Raw genomic sequence first — 24,391 nt, forward strand, 5'->3', positions numbered from 1 at the left:
TGAAACACGGAGTTCCTTCACCAAGCTTCTGGGGCAAGGGGAAATATCCTGAAAGAGGATCCAATCTGGGAGGCATTTTTGAGGGGTTTGTATGGTTCTGCAACAATAGTAACACTCATACATGGAATGTGGATGACGTGATTGTTGGTCCTCCAGGACCTGCATCTGGGTCTTAGGTTGTGGTTGAGGGCACTAATCTACAGCCATTTGAATTTGAAATGTTGTTGAACAATGGGTTTGTTCTTAAAGAAGCACGTGAAAATGCAGAGTGTAGCCTCAATGTTAGAACATGTGCTAGCACACCGAGTTCATTTTGTCCAAAATTTAGAGATGGCAAAGTTGCTACATGGAGATCAAAACTTACAAGAGATTTTCATGATAGGATTGCACAGGGAAGAACTATGGCTTCCAAATTCGTGAGGGAGGTAATTGTGGTCCCAAACGTATCACATGTGTTTCATGTTAGTACAACTGGGTCAATGGATAAAGGTGTTATGTATGATGTCACACTTGCAGACCTCCCCCGATGCTCATGTGAGGATTTTTCAGAGGCCTGATAGAAACGTGTTGCATATGTGCCTTCCAAAGCACATCTATTTATTTTTTTTAGAATATTGGGATTGGATTACATTTCCCATTAGTTTGTGCATTAATCTGCACTTACAAATGTTCTGGTATTTCAAGCTTTGGAGGTTGTCGGATAGCATTGTAGGTGATAGAGTTCATGATTTGACATTTTTTGGGGAATGTGCGTGCCAAGTGTTTGGTGGACTATTTTAGAAAGGATCACCTAGAGTTATGCTATGTGTCAAGTATCATGTTTTGTGAATGGTTCTAAAATCTAAATTTGTCTCCGTCGGTTCATTAATTTGTGGTACTGAAAATAACATGCATGACAGAATTATTTTATTTCACAATTGTTTCTATTGTGTCGATCAATTTTCCCTTGGACTTGCTTGGAATGTCACTTCGTCCATTTTTTTTTGCTTGATGATTATAAACCCCCTTGGAGGTCTTTAATGAAGCTAACCCTAAAGTATTTTAAGCTCCATTGTCTAGCCTTGCTCTTTGACAGACCATCTCTCATTCGGTCCCCTTTACCATTGACCTTGTGTTGAGATGGACCTTAAAGCACACGTCTATATTCTAACCCTTGTTCCTATCTATTCTTCCACATTAAATGATTAGCTTAATATGAGAAAATTTTTTGGGTTGGCTAGATGTTAGATTCTCACGACAAGGTGTAAACAGAATGTGTATCAAAATCTATAGACAATAAGGCTACTAGTACCGCTAGGTCACTCACCACACCTAAGGATCCGTCAGCGAGCTACTGCATCAAAGTTAGCGGGTCGCCGCGGTTAGACGTCTTCAGCATAGCTGTTTGGCCATAAATATGATTTCAATACATTTGGAATAAACTTGGATGGGACACAGAGACTCTTTTAGGGTGTCAATCTCAAGAAGCGTACCTACATATGTAAAATATCATTAACAATATCAAATCTATCACTCTCTACTATAGAAAATCTATGGGCATCTTATTTCATTGCTCTAGATTGTCATGTCATTTTGTCACTCACACAAACTAAAAATGAAAAAAAAATCGATGAGCTAAAAGTAGGCCTAGAGGCACTCTCTTACAAAGTTTGGTTGCAATCTGACAAGGTACCTTAATCACGATTCATCATGGTCAAGGTCCTGAAAACTACAACACAAGTATCTAGAAAGGTCTCCCTATGGTTTAGGATCACTCTCCTATGGTCAAAATCATGATCCATCATGGTCTGGTGAAGGTCCTAATAACTACAACAGAAGTATCTAGAAAGGTAACCCTATGGTTTAGAATCGCTCTCCTATGGGCGAAACATTTTAAAAAAAACTTTTACCCTCAAAATAGCAGATTTGTCATGAACCAGAGTGAGATTGAGAATGATAACACTTATCTTAAAGAGCATGAGACAAGAAGAAAAACTCACTTTTTGGAACTCAATTGTGATCACTATAGCTTGAGACAAATGGAGAACAAGATGCTTTAGATTAGCCACTCTCAATCACACGCACATAGCTCTTTCCAAAGTTTAGATATTGACACAATGTTGTGTTCAAACTTGAAAAAATCAACCTTATATCTAGGGCTCCTCATTTTTCTAGTGGTTGGCTATAACAAGGATTATTTAGTCTAGGACAAAACGATTACAACCCAGAGTGTATAGTAAGGTGGCTCAATAATTACAACTCCTCATTCATACAAAGATTTCCTAGAAAAATAATGTGATTACAAAAATCATGGCTCTATGATGGTGTATCCGACTAGGGGGGTACTCGTGAGGAATGCCGCTAATAGGCTATGTGAACCAAGGCAGAGACTCAATGCTTTAAAAAAGTTTCTTCATGCAAATTTCATCTTAGGACATCCAAGGTAAGTTGAGAAGTGAAGGTCATGTGGTGGGTGGTGAAAAGAAAAGTGGGTAAGTGACTTTACTTTCTTGCATGAAGAGAGCAAAAAATTCCTATTCTATAATTTTTTTGCAAAACTTGTTTTTTCTAAAAACAAGTCTAGGCAGACTGAAGAAAAAGGAAATTTCGAACATTTTTTGTGGGTCAAAGACGTAGGCTAATTCTGCATAGTTTGGAAGACATTTCAATTTTTATAACCTGCTATTTTTGGAGACTATAGAAAAGACAGAGAAAGAGAGACAGCTATGAGAGAGTCTTTTTGTGTGTAAGGTCCTTCTCTTAACCTTCTCTTGATGACATATCTAAGACTTCGACTTTCCGAATACGATCAAGTAAAGCACCCTAGCTACCCACGAGACACTTTCGGTTTTAACCATGGGAACATGGATATAATCAATGCAAAGGTATCCATGAGACACTTTCGGTTTTCACCATGGGAACGTGGATATAACCCATACATGGGATATTAATTTATCTCACGAAAAGAAAAAAAAAATTGCATAAGAAAACAAAGAAAGAATAGGGTAAGGTGGAAAAAAAAAGTAACTTGTTGAAAAAAAAATCCACTTGTTGAAAGTAGCTTGTTGAAGAAGCCACTTGTTGAAAATAGCTTGTTGAATTGAAAAAGTAGCCACTCGTTGGAAAGTAGCTTCATGCATAAGCCTCTTGTAGAAAAGTAGCTTCATGCATAAGCCACTTGTAGGAAAAGAAGCTTCTTGCATAAGTAGCTTGTTGGAGAAGCTTTGAAAAGGAAGACAACTATGAAGATATGAAAAGTAATTATCAAGATAAGGTAAGAGTATTATCAAAATAATTTTAAAAGGAGGCCTTTCCTACTCATTAAACGCTTCGCTTGGTTTCACTTCACTTCACTTCAATTCACTTCCTTTTTGAAAGGTCTATCTTTCAAAGAATTTAACTAGTCTTTTATAACTGAAAGGGTTTTGAAATCGAGTGCTAAGACAAATGATATTTTTTTGTCACAGCAAAATGCCATGTAGACTCACAAGGAGTCAGGCTACATCTATGTCCCTTTGCTCCTCCTGAACTTCATTTCAGTAAAGGATGAGATGGAGGAGCAAACCCACATCTATGCTGCCTTGGACCCCAATGTGCGAAATCTACAATTTTCCATTCTTGAGACTAAGGGAGAGTATGAGGGTAAACCTCTTTCCTTTCTTATTGATTCTGGTAGCTCACATTCATTTTTGTCACCTAACACCGTAAAAAGATTGCAAGTCACCTCCAAACCCACAGGCCGTAAGCTATGGGTTTCTCTAGCAACGGGATCCACCATTCTAAAAAATGAATAGATGGTAGACCTATCCTTTCAGCTAGAAGGTCACTCAACCCAACAAAGATTTAGAATCCTAAAGATGGGCCGATTTGAAGGAATCTTGGGGATAGATTGGCTGAGCAAAAATAAAGCCAACATCCATTGCAGTGAAGGAAGCATCTCTTTTTCAAACTCAAAGGGTGAACAAGTCTTAGTACAAGGCAGAACATGGAAAGCTCCCCTGAAGATGGTCAAAGCCAATTGTTTGGTTAAGGGGTTAAAGAAAGGACTGTCAATTTTTGTTATAAGGCGCAATAAACCAGAGACCAAATCAGAACAATCAGAGCCTGAATGGCTAAATGAATATCAAGATATTTTTATAGAGGAATTGACAACTCTTCGACCACCTAGGGAATTAGTACCCAAGATCGAGCTCATTTCTTGTGGCTAAACAATAGCAAGGACTCCCTACAAGATGTCACCTTCCGAATCCATAGAGCTAAAGAATCAGTTGACTCAGCTTTTGGAACAAGGTTTCATCAAAACCAGTGTCTCTCCCTACGGTGCTTCTATACTCTTCCAAAAAACGAAAGATGGAACGTTCAGACTTTGCATAGATTTTTGAGGCCTAAATCAGAGGACTGTCAAGAACAAGTATCCCTTGCCTCGCAGAGATGAGTTTCTTGATCGAATTGGTGGTTCCAAATTTTTCACCAAGATTGATCTCAGGTCGGGCTATTACCAAGTTGGGATAAAAAGGGAGGATATTCCAAAAACAGCTTTCAACACAAGGTTTGAACTATGCACTCATCGCAGGCCCTCTCACTCAACTCGCTAAGAAAGAGGAACCCTTTATCTGGTCTAACAAGAGAGATAGAGCCTTCAAAAAATTAAAGGAGATCTTGGCCAGTGAACATGTTCTCAAACTTCCAGATCTTCAAAAAACCTTTGAGGTGATAGTGGATTCTTTTATACAAGGTAGAGGTGGAATCCTACAGCAATAAGGCCATCCCATAGCTTATGAATCACGACAACTCAGGGTTCATGAGAAGAATTATCCCACCCATGACCTCGAACTGCTGGTTGTGGTTCATGCGCCCCTTAAAAAGTGGAGACACTATCTTCTAGGTCATATCTTTGAGCTTGTTACTGACCACAAAAGTCTCAAGTGGATTTTCACCCAGCCAGATCTCAATATGCAACAAAGGCAATGGGTTGAGTTCCTACAAGAGTTCACTTTTGAGATAAAATTTATAACAAGCAAGGAAAATCAAGCTGCCAATGCTCTAAGCCGACGAGTAGTGGCCCTTGCCATTACACTAGTCCATTCAACTATACCCAAAGAAGTTCAAAATACCCTCCCAACTGATGAGTAATTTGGTCCGTTGATCCAATAAATCCAAGCTCAAGCTTAGAAAAGATATCTGGAAGACTACTCTATTCAAGATGGACTCTTATTCTTCAGGAATCGATTGTGCATACCTACATGCTTAAGGATGCAAATTCTAAAGGAAACTCATGAAACTCCCCTTGCAGCTCACCCAGGTTATCACAAAATGTTTGCTTCTCTTAAACAGAATTTCTACTGGCCTAAGATGAAAAAGGATACCTTAGAGTATGTTAAGAAGTGTTTGGCCAAAAGGTAAAGGCTGAAAGATTTAAGATTCTTGGGAAGCTACAACCATTGGATATACCTATAATGAAGTGGGAGTACATCAGTATGGATTTTGTAACAGGGTTACCCAAGACTGGTGGAAATTTTGATTCAATTTTTGTGGTGGTGGATAACTCACCAAAGTAGCTCACCTTGTCCCGGTCAAAACCACTGCCTTTGCAATAGATGTTGCTCAAATTTTTGTAAAAGAAATTATCAGATTACATGGAATACCTGCTAGGATAACTCACCAATTTTTGATTCAATTTTTGTGGTGGTTGATAACTCACCAAAGTAGCTCACCTTGTCCCAGTCAAAACCACTGCCTCTGCAACAGATATTGCTCAAAATTTTTGTAAAAGAAATTATCAGATTACATGGAATACCTGCTAGGATAATTAGTGATCGTGATGCCAAGTTCACCTCTAAGTTTTAGAAGGCCATGTTCCAATCCTTAGGCACTCAATTAAACCTAATTTTGACCTATCACACAGAGACAGATGGACAAGATGAGAGAGTTAATCAAGTCATAGAAGATATGTTGAGATCATACTGCAGTCAACAACCTCATCTTTGGATCAAGTTTTTACCCTTTGTGGGATTTTCTTATAATTCTTCCTACCATAGAAGCCTAGGAATGTCCCCATTCAAAGCTTTTTATGGACAAGACTGTATCATTCCTCTCAGAATGGCCGACCCAAGTCTCCCAGTACCTCCAACAAAGAATACACTTGAAGAAATGGATCATCAAATCAAACTAATAAGGGAGAACCTTAAGAGAGCAAACGACAGGCAAAAGAGTTATGCTAATTTACATAGATCTCCCCGGATTTTTAAGGCAGGAGATAGAGTTTTCCTTCGGGTCAAACCAAAGAGAAGTTCACTCAAATTGGTAAAATACAAGAAGTTAAAATATAGATATTGTGGACCCTTTGAGATTTTGAGAAGCATAGAGGACCAATCTTACAAACTCACTTTACCCCCTCACTTGCATGTGCACAATGTTTTTTATGTTATCTTGCTAAAAAGATATGTTGCCAATCCTATTCACATCCTAAATGACGAAGATACTAATCTTATCACACAGAAGAATTCAAGATGGAGCCAGAACAAATTTTAGACATGAAGGAGCGAAAGCTATGACATTGAACAATTCAGAAGGTTTTAGTCTAGTGGAAGGGCTATCCCATTGAAGATGCCTCCTGGGAAGATTGGGAACGCCTTACTTCTCAGTTTTCTCATCTTTTTGATCAAGATTCTCCTCTTTTTTGTACTCAAACTAAACCATGTTAGCCCATGTAACTACAAAATCCAAGTTCTATCTTACTGAACTTTTGTAACCATTAGGAAAAGTTTGGACTCAAAAATGGGCCTTGTAAGAATTGTTGATGTGGCATAGCTTTCAAAAAGTGGGGATCGGTAAATTTTTTGCAAATAATATCCAAAATTTTCGGAGGTTGAATATTTAGAATCTACTCTTCAAATGCTATCTATTGATATATAGCATGCATGTATCGGACATTGCCTTCATGTAGATCTAGAAAAAGGTGATTTTAGATTACCATAACGATAACAAAACCTGGCTGATTGAAAACAAATGGCATAACTTTCATAGAAGTCATCCAAACGTTTCGGACCTTGGCTCTTTAAAATCCATTTTTCAAGAACTTTCCAATGATAGGTCATATCATGGGGTTCTAAGCAATATTTAGAGGGGTCTACTGGGTTGCTTTCTTTTGTACAACTTTGATGATATGGCACTCTCAAAAGGCCCAAAAATGAGTTCAAAATTTTCCTAATGTGAACTTTTGATAAATAATAACAAGATTAGCGTTTTCCTTTACATCTTGTGACTTGGATGTGTGTATAGAAAATCAATAAATAGAAAGTAGCCACTTGTTGGAAAGTAGCTTCATGCATAAGCCTCTTGTAGAAAAGTAGCTTCATGCATAAGCCACTTGTAGGAAAAGAAGCTTCTTGCATAACTAGCTTGTTGGAGAAGCTTTGAAAAGGAAGACAACATATCAAGATATGAAAAGTAAATTACCACCATAAGTTAAGAGAATCATCAAAATAAGTTTAAAAGAAGGCCTTCCCTACTCATTAAATGCTTCACTTCGTTTTACTTCACTTCTCTTCACATTTTGATAGTGCAAGCTTGATAGTGAACCATGAAAAGCCAATGCTTATCCTCCTTCACACACACACTTACACATCCCTCTCTCCTCAAGAGAAGCCATAAACATAATCCAAATTACCATTACTCTCTTCACCTTCTCTCTCTTAACCTACAAGATTTCCATAGCTTTAGTTTTCTTGACCTCTCTCTATTCCCATAGCCAAATTGGTGGTTTTCAAGCAAAGGGAAGCGGAACAGATCCGGCCACGTCAATACACTTGTCGCTACTCTTCCAAAGCAAGGAGAAGACCCTACTATCTTCACATTAATGTTCCGAAACCTTAAGCCTCTTTAAGCCACTTGATTAATCCTCTCCATGGAAGTAAAGGTACACCTAAATACCTTCCTAAAGAAGGATTGTTAATATTTTATAATACATTAGCATGTCCTCTCTTAGGAACTTTGCCATTTTTACACTACCATGCATAGAAGGGTTTTACTCTTGCATAAGCACTCAAAGGAAGTTTTGATTAGTTGCCCAAGGTTGTAAGTTGGTTCATCTCAAATGTTTTGTGTGTATTAGGCATAGATCACACCAAAGCAAAAACTCATTACAGAAAGCATATGCATTGTTCATTTCAAGTTTGTCTGCTTTCAAGTTTGTTTTGCAAATTCGAAAGGGGGAGTAAGGGGATAGCTTCACGGATGTCGTGACCGTGTTGCTTGAACATAAAACTCCCATCGCTTCCATGGAGATGTCCCATGGATTGCAAATGATGAAAAGGGACCAAAATGGGATTCATCAAAGTCGGGGATAACTTGAAACTTACATAGAGACAAAACCTTAAACTTTCACGAGATTCGTTTTTTTCTTCAGGTATTCTTTGAATAAAAAATTAAAAGTAATTAGAAATTAAGGGTTTATAACTCAAGGAGCATAATGTTACAATTTAAACTAGGATTAAAAACTTTACTGAGAAGAATGACGTGGATAGCCCTAGCATAACATAGCGATTTAAGTGTAAACTTGTCTTCAATGTTTGGAAAAAGGCCGGCACATGTGTTTACCTATGGGATACGATGGGGAATGGTCCTTTTCGGCTAGGATTGATAACCGTTGGTCTATGTTTGAGCTCAGGGTTCATTCATTACCCTATAAATGGGATTGAATGGGAGTGTGTCCCGATCGGGTGGATAGGACCCGCGGATGCGTCTAGAAATCGGTCTAGTCCGGGTAGGCCTGATGCCGACAGGAAAAAGGAGGAAGGAAAAAGGATCCATGGAGGGATCATGATAAGGGAGGAGGATGTGATTTAATTAAGGAACTCTTCAAATTGTTTGGGAAAAAGGAACCTTGGAAAGTCTAGGAACCTAAATGGGCTATTCCGCAATCGTCCTCATCAGTCGGACCTTTGCTCTTCTTCTCGAGATTATTGATTTAAAAGGAACCTAAAGTAGACTATCTTTGAAGCCTTTCCCACACAAGATAAAGAAAAATATAAGAATCTGAATCTGTGTAAAGGCATCGCCTTCTCACGTGGCGAAGGAGACAAAATGCCCGAGTCCTGGGACGAGGATCACAATATGCCTGGAGAAGTATATGTGATTGCTTGAAAGATAGCTAGATAATTCTACTAATATTAAAGGAAAAAGGAAGTAAAAATATTCTGTAAAGGAAAAAGATGGGAAGGACCTGATAAATGCACATTTGTAAGGGTATGCAACAGTTTTCATGCTGCTTTCAAATGTTTGGAATGTATTCTTGGTTCGACATGATTGGAATACTGTTTTCTAGTATCATAGTATTACCTTGTGAAGGTGCATTTATCAAACGGTTCGGTGGGTGGGCGGATTCCGGAGGGTTAATTGTTGGCCGGAAACTTGAACCCAATTTTATGTTGTCTTAGCAATTAAGTTCAGAGCGGGGAAAAGGGATTCCGATCTACGGAGCGGGGAACAACTTGGGATCAAGGGATTTGTGTAGATTATAATACACTCAGTACCTTAGGGGAACGCATTGACTGCTGTGCTCGGTCCTAACAGGGGAAAAAAAATCAATGACCTTGAACCAAGGGTTAATTAGAGAACTCTCACCAGTTGACCCTGGAACGTTGAGTTCCAACTTAGTCTGATGACTTTGATTGGTAAGTTTGATCGGTAAGCAAAGGTTCTTCGAGGTTAAGGGATCCATATGAGATAAAGTGAATGTTATCACCCCCTCGAGTTGGCATCAAAGGGTACGAGGAGTCCTGTCTTGGTGTCGGTCTCAAGCGGGAGGGATGTCGGAGATCACGGTGTATCCATGTGGAGATGGTACAGCCGGTGGTCCCCGGGCATGGCTCTCACAAGTGGTATCAGAGTGCAGTTTGTGTCCTTGGAAAGGAGTGAGATAATGAAAAATAACTTCTCAAATTTCATGAAATCTGTCAGATGATGTGGACCTGTCAAGAAGAGGAAGTACTCAAAATTGTCCAAAAGCAAATGGAAGAAGCAGCTATGAAACAAGAGGAGGCTATGTTAGAACACTTTGTTCACCTCCGTTTTCTTGCCAAAGGGACAACCGGATCTCAACAAATGTGGAAGACCCAATGCAACATAACTGAAGTGACTCTTTGGGGCCATGAACAACTTCTAAATAATCTTCGTCTAGCCATGATGAGGGAGAAATTGGGACTAGGTCCCAATCGCTATTGTATTATTAGTTCTCATGCCATAAAATATGAAAGCAAGCTTCTTATGTTAATAACCAATCTCCCTCATGATAAGATGTTTATCTACCCACGACAAAGAACAACACTTACTGGACCATTTACACATAACCCTTGGAAACAAGATGGTAAGGCTATATGTGCTCGCAAGTCACTTTCTTCTCGAGTCCACAGACTTGTATTTTCAGTGACTTGTAACCTTAGGGCTTTAAAGTCCATACTGATAAATCAGGAGATGAAAAAACTTGATGTATAGAAATTACTAAAGAAGTGAAAGCCTATATCGGTAAGTATTTGCCCGAGATGTAAAAAGCTTTTGACATAATAGAAAAAAAAAAGATTTTGAAAGAGATAAAAATAACAAAGAGTTTACCTTTTTGAAAGGTCTATCTTTAAAAGAATTTAACTAGTCTTATATACCTGAACGGGTTTTCAACTCGATTGCTAAGAGAAATGATATTTTTTTGTCACAGCAAAATGCCACGTAGACTCACAAGGAGTCAGGCTACTCCGGATTTACCAGCAGTTAGTGCTTCAGATCATGGACCCCTTGATTCACAAGTGACACCAACACCCCAAGCTACACATGTGCCACGTTCCAACCAAATGTCGCTTGTTGCAGCCCTTGTAGAGGATTTTGGGCATGACAAAGATCTGAAGGCCCTTCTCAAATCTGTGCAACCGCATACATTTTTAGGAACGGGTGATGATGTGTCTATCCAACTAGAAGAGTGGATAATTTAGATGGATGACTACTTTGCTTTTGCTAGTTACAATTCAGTAGCTCAAGGAATAATGGGAAGAGCCAAGCTAGAAGGACCTGCAAAAACATGGTGGAAGCTCAACTGTCAAACTTCAAGTAGCAAAAGTGAATCAAAGTTGGGATGAGTTAAAGCATCATCTCAAGGAACGCTATCTTCCTCTAGACTACTCCACCGCTAAGATGAATGAGTTTCTTTCATGCAAGCTGGGAAATAGGTCTGTCGAAGTTTACTATGAGGAATTTTTCCGGCTTTTGCGATATGCTTTTCTCATGACAGGGGAACAGAATCTAAGTCGCTTCATCCTTGGACTTGGAGGAGATTTGGATTCCAAAGTAGAGTCTCTTCGACTTGTTTCACTCGCTCGTAGACGCTTTAATTCGGGCCAAGTCAAAACATAAGAGCCTTTTTAAGGGAAGCACCACAACTAATAGGAAGCGAGAATTTCCTTCTTACCACGGTCAGCCCTATCAAGAAAATAAAGTACCATTTATCCCAAAGACAGCTGCCCAACCCCAACCGCCACCCCACCTTGTTCGTGTGAATGCCCTTCCTGTCACTCAAAGTGGAAGACAAATTCAATGCTACAAGTGCCTAGAGTTTGTTCATAAGAAGGCCGAATGCTCTAAAGGAAATGACTCCAATTATTTGGTACCTCCTGCTAACCGTCTGAATCCACCCAATCAAAGGGGACAATTCAGAAACCTTCAAACCAAAGGGATAAATCGAGCATAGGCAATACCTAATCCATGCCTCATCTTCATGGACAAAATCCAACCAACAACCCACCTAGATCATCAAATGTGAACTTCATTTCAGTAAAGGATGAGATGGAGGAGCAATCCCAACCCACATCTATGTTGCCTTGGACCCCAGTGGCCGAAATCGACAATTCTCCACTCTTGAGACTAAGGGAGAGTATGACTAGGGTAAACCTCTTTCCTTTATTATTGATTCTGGTAGCTCACATTCCTTCTTGTCACCTAACATTGTAAAAAGATTGCAAGTCACCTCCCAACCGGCCACAGGCCGTAAGTTACGGGCTTCTCTAGCAACGGGATCCACCATTCTCACAAATGAACATATGGTAGACCTATCCTTTCAACTAGAAGGTCACTCAACCCAACAAAGATTTAGAATCCTAAAGATGGGCCGATCTGAAGGAATCTTAGGGATGGATTGGCTGAGCAAAAATAAAGCCAACATCCATTGGAGTGAAGGAAGCATCTCTTTTTCAAACCCAAAGGGTGAACAAGTCTTAGTACAAGGCAGAACATGGAAAGCTCCCCTGAAGGTGGTCAAAGCCAGTTTTTTGGTTAAGGGGTTAAAGAAAGGAATGTCCATTTTTGTTATAAGGCTCAATAAACCAGTGACCAAATCAGAAGAATCGGAGCTTGAATGGCTAAATGAATATCAAGATAATTTTCCAGAGGAATTGACAACTCTTCCACCACCTAGGGAATTAGTACAAAAGATCGAGCTCATTTCTGGTGCACAAGTAAGGACTCCCTACAAGATGTCACCTTTCGAATCTATAGAGCTGAAGAATTAGTTGACTCAGCTTTTGGAACAAGGTTTCATCAAACCCATTGTCTCTCCCTACGGTGCTTTTGTACTCTTCCAAAAGAAGAAAGATGGAACGTTCAGACTCTGCATAGATTTTTAAGGCCTAAATCAGTGCACTGTCAAGAACAAGTATCCCTTTCCTCACATAGATGAGATGCTTGATCGACTCAGGGGTTCCAAATTTTTCACCAAGATTGATCTCAGGTCAGGCTATTACCAAGTTGGGATAAAAAGGGAGGATATTCCAAAAACAGCTTTCAACACAAGGTTTGAACTATGCACTCATCGCAGGCCCTCTCACTCAACTCGCTAAGAAAGAGGAACCCTTTATCTGGTCTAACAAGAGAGATAGAGCCTTCAAAAAATTAAAGGAGATCTTGGCTAGATAAATGTTCTCAAACTTCCAGATCTTCAAAAAACCTTTGAGGTGATAGTGGATTCTTTTATACAAGGTAGAGGTGGAATCCTACAGCAATAAGGCCATCCCATAGCTTATGAATCACGACAACTCAGGGTTCATGAGAAGAATTATCCCACCCATGACCTCGAACTACTGGTTGTGGTTCATGCCCTCAAAAAGTGGAGACACTATCTTCTAGGTCATATCTTTGAGCTTGTTACTGACCACAAAAGTCTCAAGTGGATTTTCACCCAGCCAGATCTCAATATGCGACAAAGGCGATGGGTTGAGTTCCTACAAGAGTTCACTTTTGAGATCAAATTTATAACAAGCAAGGAAAATCAAGCTGCCAATGCTCTAAGCCGACGAGTAGTGGCCCTTGCCATTACACTAGTCCATTCAACTCTACCCAAAGAAGTTCAAAATACCCTCCCAACTAATGAGTAATTTGGTCCGTTGATCCAATAAATCCAAGCTCAAGCTTAGAAAAGATATCTGGAAGACTACTCTATTCAAGATGGACTCTTATTCTTCAGGAATCGATTGTGCATACCTACATGCTTAAGGATGCAAATTCTAAAGGAAACTCATGAAACTCCCCTTGCAGCTCACCCAGGTTATCACAAAATGTTTGCTTCTCTTAAACAGAATTTCTATTGGCCTAAGATGAAAAAGGATACCTTAGAGTATGTTAATAAGTGTTTGGTATGCAAAAATGTGAAGGCTGAAAGAGTTAAGATTCCTGGGAAGCTACAACCATTGGATATACCTACAATGAAGTGGGAGTGCATCAGTATGTATTTTTCAACAGGGTTATCCAAGACTGCTGGAAATTTTGATTCAATTTTTGTGGTGGTGGATAAACTCACCAAAGTAGCTCACCTTGTCCCAGTCAAAACCACTGCCTCTGTAGCAGATATTGCTAAAATTTTTGTAGAAGAAATTATCAGATTACATGGAATACGTGCTAGGATAATTAGTGATCGTGATGCCAAGTTTACCTCTAACTTTTGGAAGTCCATGTTCCAATCCTTAGGCACTCAATTAAACCTAAGTTCGGCCTATCATCCAGAGACAGATGGAAAAACTAAGAGAGTTAATCAAGTCATAGAAGATATGTTGAGATATGTAACTGACCTTTTGCTAAATAATAATGAGATTAGTGTTTTCCTTTACATCTTGTGACTTTTATGTGTGTATACAAAATCAATAAATAGATTAGGCTAAGTTTGAAATTCTCTCAAAGACTTCTATCAAATACAAGATATAAGAACTCAGAACCAATTTCATTATATCCATTAATAAAAATCACAGAAAGAAGGACTTAAGACAGGCACCAAGATCTTAGAACATGATGAACTTGCTAAGGGATATAACAAAGATACATTTTCTAGAGGTCAATAAGCCCATCCATGATATGATCACAAAAGCATTCTCTGTGAAATCATTGCACTGATCTCTCTAGTATGAGGTGTGAAGTTAAAGGGCCCTCTAAGTGGTAAACCAAAGTGAGGGTAAAGATATATCTTTTGATGAGGAAGGAATTGAGTAAGCAAAAAGACTCGTTATGAAAAACCACGATGCATTGACCTCATCACGCAGTAATACCGAGGACCCAAACCCATAGCTTCAGTAACTATAGCCAAACGGACATTATTACGAAAGTGATCCCAACCCCAAAGGGTCACCCTTGTTATACTTTGAAATGTCCGCCATCTGGTTTTGAGCTACTAAAGTTCCCAAGTGCGGAAATAGCAGGCGCCCATATCGCTCCACAAAATCTCTCCTCATGGATTCACTTGTTTGTTGTAGATGAGGAATGGCTACAGATAAAACTAGCTCTTACTACTGATCCATAAAGTAAGATAATGAGCAAAGAGAAAAACCTAAGAAATTTTGAAAAGAGATGGGAATAAAAGTGAAAGACAAAGGGAATGATACTGTAAGAAAGGAAAATATATTTCACTATATATAGGCGAGCCAGCCCCAACGAAGCCAGAAGTTGAAAGTGTAACTTGCAGAAGAAGATCTACCGCCTTTCTTATTTGTTTCAAGTTGAGGACAACTCTTTCCTTTTGTTGGGGAGTTTGTAAGGTCCTTCTCTTAGCCCTTCTCTTGATGACATATCTAAGAAGTCGACTTTCCGAATACAATCAAGTAAAGCACCCTAGCTACCCACGAGACGCTTTCGGTTTTAACCATGGGAACATGGATATAATCAATGCAAAGCTATCCATGAGACACTTTTGATTTTCACCATGGGAACGTGGATATAACCAATGCATGGGATTGTTAAGTATGGAGCATGATTTACCCTTGTAGTTTTCAGTGGTAAAAGCTCACATTTGTAAGGCCCCCATTATGAGGAGAAGCCATCGTGCGTAAAGAAAAATCACTCGAGGGAAACCAAAATTTTCACGACCAAAAATCATGGGCAACTTTAGGGGCCTCGGGGGCGAAAGCCCCCGAGACTTTTTTTTTCCCTCGTCAGAATATTCCTTTGCGCCGGAATATTATGGCCGGACGGCAGTCGGAAAGTGGTCGGAAAACAACCGTCCGTTGGCCGGTGGCCGAATTCAAAAGCGGATTTGTCTACACAGGGGCGGCCACACATGGGTGGATTAGACGGTCCGATTTGGACATATTCACACAAGGGCGGCTACACATGGCTGCCTCTCATAAGAGAGGGCAGCCCTTTTGGCCTATAAAAGGAGGCCATTTCTACACACATTTCATAGTGTGAAGTTGATGCAACAAGGTGAGTGTGAGGTGGTGAGAGTGAAGCAAGGTGGGAGCTCCATTAAAGGTATAATCCCTTTGTAAACTACTTCTTGTTTTGAAGTACTAAAGCCATTGAGTGGCTTCTTTCCCGTGGACGTAGCCCACATTGGGTGAACCACGTATATCATGTGTACTCTCTCTCTCTCTCTCTACTCTATAATCTCTTGTGTGTGAAATCTATCTCTCTCCATTAAGTAATCTACTCAAATATCTATTTAGCTACATCTTATTTCCTAACAGGGATATTAGTTTTATCTCAAGAAAAGAAAAAAAATTACATAAGAACACAAAGAAAGAATACGGTAAGGTGAATAACAAAAAGTAACTTGTTGAGAAAAAAAAATCCACTTGTTGAAAGTAACTTACTGAAGAAGCCACTTGTTGAAAATAGCTTGTTGAATTGAAAAAGTAGCCACTTGTTGAATTGAAAAGTAGCGACTTGTTGGAAAGTAACTTCATGCATAAGCCTCTTGTAGAAAAATAGCTTCAGGCATAAACCACTTGTAGGAAAAGAAGCTTCTTGCATAAGTAGCTTGTTGGAGAAGCTTTGAAAAGGAAGACATTATATCAAGATATGAAAAGTAAATTATCATGATAAGCTAAGAGCATTATCAAAATAAGTTTAAAAGGAGGCCTTTCCTACTCATTAAACGCTTCGCTTCGTTTCACTTCACTTCGCTTCAATTCACTTTCTTCACTTCTCTTCACATTTTGATAGTGCAAGCTTGATAGTGAGCCATGAAAAGCCAATGCTAATCCTCCTTCACACACACACTTACACATCCCTCTCTCCTCAAGAGAAGCCATAAACATAATCCAAATTACCATTACTCTCTTCACCTTCTCTCTCTTAGGCTACAAGATTTCCATAGCTTTAGTTTTTTTAACCTCTCTCTATTCCCATAGCCAAATTGGTGGTTTTCAAGCAAAGGGAAGTGGAAAAGATCCGATCACGTCAATACACTTGTCGCTACTCTTCCAAAGCAAGGAGAAGACCCTACTATCTTCACATTAAGGTTCCAAAACCTTAAGCCTCTTTAGGCCACTTGATTAATCCTCTCCACAGTAGTAAAGATACACCTAAATCCCTTCCTAAAGAAGAATTTGTTAATCATTTATACCCTATTACATGCATATTTTACAATACACTAGCATATCCTCTCTTAGGAACTTTGCCATTTTTACATTACCACGCATAGAAGGGTTTTACTCTTGCATAATCACTCAAAGGAAGTTTTGATTAGTTGCCCAAGGTTGTAAGTTGGTGCATCTTGAATGTTTTGTGAGTATCAGACATACATAAGCAAAAACTCATTATAGAAAGCATATGCATTGTTCATCTCAAGTTTGTCTGCTTTCAAGTTTGTTTTGCAAATTTGAAGGGGGGAGTAAGGGGATAGCTTCACCGATGTTGTGACCGTGTTTCTTGAACATAAAACTCCCATCCCTTCCATGGAGATGTCCCATGGATTGCAAATGATGAAAAGGGACCAAAATGGGATTCATCAAAGTCGAGGATAACTTGAAAATTACATAGAGACAAAACCTTAAACTTTCATGAGACTTGTTGTTTTCTTAAGGTCTTGTTGGAATAAAACATTAAAAGGAATTAGGAATTAAGGGTTTATAACTCAAGGAGCTTAATCCAAAAATTTAAACTAGGATTAAAAACTTTACCAAGAAGAACGACGTGGATAGCCCTACCATAACATAGCAATTTAAGTGTGAAATTGTCTTCATTGTTTAGAAAAAGGCCGGCTAGGAACCTAAATGGGCTATTCCGCAATCGTCCTCATCAGTCGGACCTTTGCTCTAGTTCTCGAGATTATTGATTTAAAAGGAACCTAAAGTAGATTATCTTTGAAGCCTTTCCCACACAAGATAAAGAAAAATATAAGAATCTGAATCTGTGTAAAGGCATCGCCTTCTCACGTGGCGAAGGAGACAAGATGCCCGAGTCCTGGGACGAGGATCACAATATGCCTGGAGAAGTATATGTGATTGCTTGAAAGATAGCTAGATAATTCTACTAATATTAAAGGAAAAAGGAAGTAAAAATATTCTGTAAAGGAAAAAGATGGGAAGGACCTGATAAATGCACATTTGTAAGGGTATGCAACAGTTTTCATGCTGCTTTCAAATGTTTGGAATGTATTCTTGGTTCGACATGATTGGAATACTGTTTTCTAGTATCATAGTATTACCTTGTGAAGGTGCATTTATCAAACAGTTCGGTGGGTGGGCAGATTCCGGAGGGTTAATTGCTGGCCGGAAACTTGAACCCAATTTTATGTTGTCTTAGCAATTAAGTTCAGAGCGGGGAAAAGGGATTCCGATCTACGGAGCGGGGAACAACTTGGGATCAAGGGATTTGTGTAGATTATAATACACTCAGTACCTTAGGGGAACGCATTGACTGCTGTGCTCGGTCCTAACCGGGGAAAAAACATCAATGACCTTGAACCAAGGGTTAATTAGAGAACTCCCACCAGTTGACCCTGGAAGGTTGAGTTCCAACTTAGTCTGATGACTTTGATTGGTAAGTTTGATCGGTAAGCAAAGGTTCTTCGGGGTTAAGGAAACCATACGAGAGAAAGTGAATTTTATCACCCCCTTGAGTTGGCATTCAAGAGCAGGAGGAGTCCTGTCTTGGTGTCGGTCTCAAGCGGGAGGGATGTCGGAGATCATGGTACAGCCGGTGGTCCCCGAGCATGGCTCTCACATTGTGTATGCTCCATCATAGCCAAACACTTGGGAGAGAAGCAAGTTTTGATTGCATACATCGGGCACATCATAATCGACCATGAGGACATTGGTTAGCACAATAGTGGATGGCCGTCGAGAATTGATTTTAATGGCACCAACTCACACCCACGGCAACAACACATAGCAACCCATGGCATGGGAGGGGGAAGGAGCCATAGATTCTCTCTCTCTCTCTCTCTCTCTCTCTCTCTTTGGATATTGAAACCAAAGCCACGGTCCAGGGTTTATACCCTCATTTAATTGCATTTCACCACATAAGTGGAAACTTTCCTAGCTTCCATGTGACACTACCACAAAGTGTGCACCCTACAAAAGAACATCCCCCTTTTCACTATCACTTTGTTGTTTAATAATTGCTTTCTCCCATGTCTAATGACTATCATGTAAAGCCTCAAGGAACCCTCCCTTTGTCAACTCCAACCCACAAAAATTGTGTTGCTTTTTGGCAATCGAACAAAAATGAACGATGGGCCCGAAAATGGGGAAAAGCCATCTACAACCATCTATTCATTGCCAACTACCAAATTCCAACTTTAATATCTTGATGTTCACAGGTCCATTTTACGATCTGTCACTAAAGGCTAGCTTCAAATACTTCACGCTATCTCAAAAATCTATAAACAGCTTGAGAAAATACCCGAGGGCATGTTTATCGAGGGAATCAAAGGGGTGCATAACTGGCCCACAACAAAACTTCATTTGCTCTTATCTTGACCATTTGAGATCTGATTGTCGATTCCAAAAGACGAGCCTGGTCCATAAACTGAGCACTTCAGCCCCAACATCACACATATTCTTTGAACATCACATTGCATCTGTCCACGAATCTAAGGAGGTTCTATAATGCAATCTTTCCTTTGAATTGACATATCTTGAGTTATAAACCCCCTATTGAAAATCCATTTAGACTAGCCTATAGAGCACTTTGAAAACCACCTCTTGCACCTCCATTTATGCACTTTAGAGTCATTGAGAAGTCACGAGTAAGAAGCTCCATAGAAGGGCCCTTTGGCTTTAAAAAAACCCCAAAATACATACATATCTGGATCTACATGTCGTCTTTGACCTTATACCTACCTTGTCCTCCTTGCGTGAACCTGTAGATGCCCATGGCCCTCTTTTCTTCCTCTCCTAGCATCGATACTTTTTGGTTGTGCCAGTGTTGTCTCTTTGAGTGCATTGACTACAAGATATAGATGCCCAAAAGAGTTGTGGTCTTTTTTGCAAAACTAAAGTGAGTGAGAAGCTTCATGTTGGGAATGTACTCTCTTTGAGTGCATTGATTGGAGGATATGCCCAGCAAGGTTCAATTGGCATTGGGATTTTTTGAGGAATTGTTGAGTGGGGATTTCTCTTTAATTGCAATGACCTTCCATCCTGAAGGTATGCATCATGGTTGAGCAAGTTTGGTGAAGATCATAAAGTTAATTTAGTTTTCCCATAGAAGACGCATTAAAGGAAGAGTTTGAGTTAATGAAAATTGAAAATGAGTTTTGTCTTTATTTTACTACAATGAATCTCCCAAGAGTCACCAAGATCCCATTTGGTCTGGTAGCAATCCTCCGCAATTGCCACGAGGTAGGCAACCAAGAGCGAGGAAGGAGCTCATCATGGAACGCTAAAAAAGTGCCACCACATCAGCTACACCACATTGCCCCATGAGCTTGTGTACTCCACATTAGAGGCCTCAAATATAAAGAAAAGGAATGTGCCTAGCCTTTGGAGCCTACGATCTAATCTTTCACTCTTCTCAGACATGGCTGCCTCGTATACCAACTGCACCCATTCTTCCACCTACATTTCACCTCGTGCTCCCATCTTATGTGTTTCCTCAGCGCCATGCTCTTAGAGCTGAGTCGCACCAAGGTATAATGGGTGGAGTGGGAATAGGACACACATGTTTTTGGGAAAAAGAGTAAAACAAGGCAAGAAAATAGAGTGAGAAATATAACCCCACTAGCACTTTGAAAAATGGGCGTGCCAAGCTAAAATTACGTTGAAGAGAAGTTCCTTGCTTGTAGGAAAAGTAGACCAATGAGCACGGGGAATCAAACACCCATGTTCTCCCCAAGGTGCGACTCATCTTTTGTGCGACCCAGCCCGTACCCTAGAACTCTCTATCAAACACACGATTTTATTTGAATCGTGGGCGAAATTGCGTCAGGAAGGAGGGAAAACTGGATATGAAAAGATAAAACCCGCTAGTATTTGAGCATAGAAGTTTAGAACACCGAAAATGTGGAGAGAGCACCACTCTTCTTCTTCTTATTGTGCGTTAATGTCTCTGCGGGCAGCCGGCATGAGCTCCACACTCTCAAGCGCCGTCACTTACGCAAACTGAAAGAGGCAACCGTGCACACCGTACATGTACTTCTCTCTCTCTCTCTCTCTCTCTCTCTCTCTCTCTCTCTCTCTTCCCCCCCCCACCCTTTGCCGCTTTCTGGTGACTGCAAGGGATGGGTTGGTTTTTTTAATGCGTAGAGCCCTGATGGAGACGTCATTACTGCGTGCGTCGTGAGAAGCAGCCAGCCCTTGAGCATCCCCTCCTCAAAGGCCACATTATCCAGGTACCATTTCTTCCTCGCTATTCCACAGACACACACACACACACACACACACACACACAGAGAGAGAGAGAGAGAGAGAGAGAGAGAGAGAGAGAGAGAGAAGGAAGAAGAAGAGGAGATAATCTTACCGCGACCAGTTTTGAACTCAAGACCTCTGATTAAAGAGGATAACCAATCTATCACGCTTGGGAGAGAGAGAGAGTTGTTTCTATTTCTATTTGCAGTTGTAATCCGACCAGTTTTGAACTCAAGTCTTCTGGTTCAAGAGGACAACCAATTTTTAAAACTTGAGAGAGAGAGGGAGAGTGTTGTTTCTATTTGATGAATGAAATAAATACCTTATATGTGCAGGAGTCTCCTAGTCATATCCCCAATGAGCTCGAAGAAGTACATGCCAAATCTCTACCCAACATAAAAGCATCAGATTTGCCTGGTATTTTTGGCATCGCAAAGGACGATGCCCTCCACATATAATCCCTATAAGGAGACCTCGGCCTATTTCCAATGATCGTTCCACACCACATACAAGACATCCAAATGAGACCTCCATAGTTAAACCTTACACAAGTACTATGCTTGCTAATGACCCAAGATTTTCTCACCACGAGGTAACTATCGTGTTCCACTACTTCATAAAGTCTTGGATTTGAAATCTTATCTCGAAATTATTATCCATCATCCTAATGCATTGAAAGTTTAGCACATGTGAACTACTATTCTGAGTAGAGCTTAACATATAATTGGACATTACTTGCTCTAAACATTAATTAGGTCAAAGCACATCATCTTGAAACTCCATAGTAATCGACATACTGCATAAAGGCTTTGCAAGACTTGTACTGAGTAACTTACCAAACACAATTTAGAAGAAATGTTCAATGCAAACATTTACATGAATCAGAAGCCCATTGAACTTTTTATTTCATGAAAGGATTAACTACTTCTAATTTTTGACAATGAGCATTGTTTATTTATACATTATGCAGCATGCCGTTGGTGAACTTCGTAGGGACTCTATTTATGGAACTTATGTAATCTTCAGTGCTTGGAATCCCATTGTGGCAAGCCCAAGCGAAATGAGCATTGCCCAACTCTGGCTTGTAACAGGAAATAACTCAGGCACCTTTCTAGACTCTATAGAAGCAGGATGGACAGTAAGTTCCCAAAATTCCATCTAGTCTTCTATGCACCTACAATGGAAAAAAGGGTTTGTAGAGATTGTGCATGGTTGTATTTGTGCAAATTTGTCATTTAAGTTGCTATCTTGTTAGTACTTTTAACTTTTCAGGTGCTTCCGAGTGTCTATGGAGATACCAATACACGCTTCTTTATTTTCTGGACGGTATGACATTTTGTTTCATTTCACTCTCTACAACACCTACTTAAGTGATTTTTACTTAAAAATATTTTTTTTGAGCTTCAGAATGATTACTACCACACAATTGCATGTCGTGATCTACAATGTCCCGGATTTATACAAGTCTCTAACGACATAGTTATGGGAGGAACCATAGCCCCAACCTCTGATTTTGAAAAGCAATACGAAATGCAATCACTCCTTGTGTGGAAGGTAAACATATCATTCAGATCTACTTTCATTAAGTTGTTCCTAGGAGTGATGTACAAATACTGAATTGGAAATACATGTACACACATGTGAGTGTATGTATATCCTCCCATAATCTACTCATATGTATAATTTATACGCAAACATGCACACACCTATCTGTATATATATATCCTCACATATCACATGTACAAAGGCATGCTGCATGTGCATATATTTTACATAATGCATCCCGCATACATGAATACATACCTAGATAGCACATGAAGACATAATTCACACACATATGAGTATACACTTGTATTTAGGTACAAAACACACACATTTTGGGTGTTTATATTATGTGTTGTTGTTGTTGTTTGGGGGGGGGGGGGGGGGGGGGGGGGGGGTGGGAAGTGCAGGGTGTGGGTGACTGCAAATGCATGTATCACATTCATAAGTCAAAAGTCCATGTTATTTGAAAATATTTTTCATTGAAACTAAAGCGAGTTTACAAGATATGCTCTTCTTCCTTGCTTCGAACCAAGACTAATCTTATCATTTTCACCAATATTAATCAACTTTCCTCCTTCATGACAATTTTTCTTTTAAACAAAAAATAATGACTCTAATGAGTAATAATTTTGTCCCTTGCAGGACAAAAACACAGGGCATTGGTGGCTAAGAATTGGCATGACCAACATAGGTTACTGGCCAACAAGATTGTTCAAGAATGGATTACAAGAGAAGGCAACAAGAGTCGAATGGGGAGGAGAGATTACCAATTATTCAAATGATGACCTGCACACAGCCACACAAATGGGTAGTGGCCATTTTGCAGATGAGGGATTTGGAAAGGCATGTTATGCACGTTCCCTTCATTTTATGGATTCTTCCTACACTCTCTACCCAGTTCCCGCTTCTATTACATATTATGCTACACGTCCTACATGCTACAGTGTATCTCGTGCTGCCTTCTTCTTTGGAGGACCTGGAATTAATCTTAATTGCCAATAAGATAGGATATTGACCAACATATTTTTGGACAACTATTGGGGTGTTGTCCCTAGGTTTTGCATCTCTAGCTTTGTAATAGTATAATTCATGTCATTTTCTTGGAAACAATTGCTTGGTTTATTTGCAAAAAGATTTTGTTTTTGTTTAGCAAATGTAGCTACACAACATATGTACACCTTGAAACAAGTATTGCACGAGTTATTATACTGACCTCCATTATAGCAAGTGTATGCTTCGATCTCCCATTGAAGAGATAGTCTAGAAGTTTTGATGCATGCGTGTGCTCGCATCAAGGTCTCCATTCTTAAACCTAATTGTTTGTTCATTTTGTAGAATACAAACAATGATTGAGTGCTTCACATGATCATATGATGAACTCGGCTAACAAACTTTGTGCCACATCAAACTAATCATTTTGCAGTTTGACAAAGTTAAATATAGTAATTGATCGTAATGTACATTATTCTAGTTGAATTTTTTAATCACGTGTATATCATCGTCATAAATTTTTATTTATTGTGTCTGTATCCTTTATTGTTTCTTTATTTATCTATACTATTTTTTCTAGTGATGGAGGGTCCCTAGTACACGTTGCTCTTGGTAGTTTAGTATATCATGCTACATGTTACTTGAAAAAATCTAGTCTCTAAGAAAAATAGGCTATGCAGACATGTTGTGGCGTAAGTTGAGGGGATAAAATTTTGTGTTGTAGACATGAGGCCTCATAAGGGCACCAATCAAGGCTTGCCACTGTTGAAAGCTGCGCACCT

At 39.6% G+C, this 24,391-nt stretch overlaps 1 protein-coding gene across 1 annotated transcript; it reads left to right on the forward strand.

The window, feature by feature from the left end:
- Positions 1-20,777: 20,777 nt before the first annotated feature.
- On the forward strand, positions 20,778-23,621 carry LOC147420325 (protein neprosin-like). The gene is made up of 6 exons (XM_086504509.1): positions 20,778-20,858; positions 20,973-21,058; positions 22,045-22,212; positions 22,347-22,400; positions 22,482-22,628; positions 23,262-23,621. The coding sequence occupies exons 3-6, from the start codon at positions 22,135-22,137 to the stop codon at positions 23,619-23,621; spliced, it is 639 nt and encodes a 212-aa protein (XP_086360635.1). The 5' UTR covers positions 20,778-20,858; positions 20,973-21,058; positions 22,045-22,134.
- The last annotated feature ends 770 nt before the right edge of the window (positions 23,622-24,391 follow it).

The sequence above is a fragment of the Adiantum capillus-veneris genome, chromosome 28, assembly GCF_014529385.1.
Source record: "Adiantum capillus-veneris isolate H3 chromosome 28, ASM1452938v2, whole genome shotgun sequence".
NCBI classification, from domain to species: domain Eukaryota; kingdom Viridiplantae; phylum Streptophyta; class Polypodiopsida; order Polypodiales; family Pteridaceae; genus Adiantum; species Adiantum capillus-veneris.

Bases quoted from the DNA above. Each gene is read 5' to 3' on its own strand.
- LOC147420325 (XM_086504509.1), top strand. From the start codon at position 22,135: ATGAGCATTGCCCAACTCTGGCTTGTAACAGGAAATAACTCAGGCACC. The intron at 22,213-22,346 runs GTAAGTTCCCAA...TTAACTTTTCAG, and splicing joins CTATAGAAGCAGGATGGACA to GTGCTTCCGAGTGTCTATGG. The intron at 22,629-23,261 runs GTAAACATATCA...TGTCCCTTGCAG, and splicing joins AATCACTCCTTGTGTGGAAG to GACAAAAACACAGGGCATTG.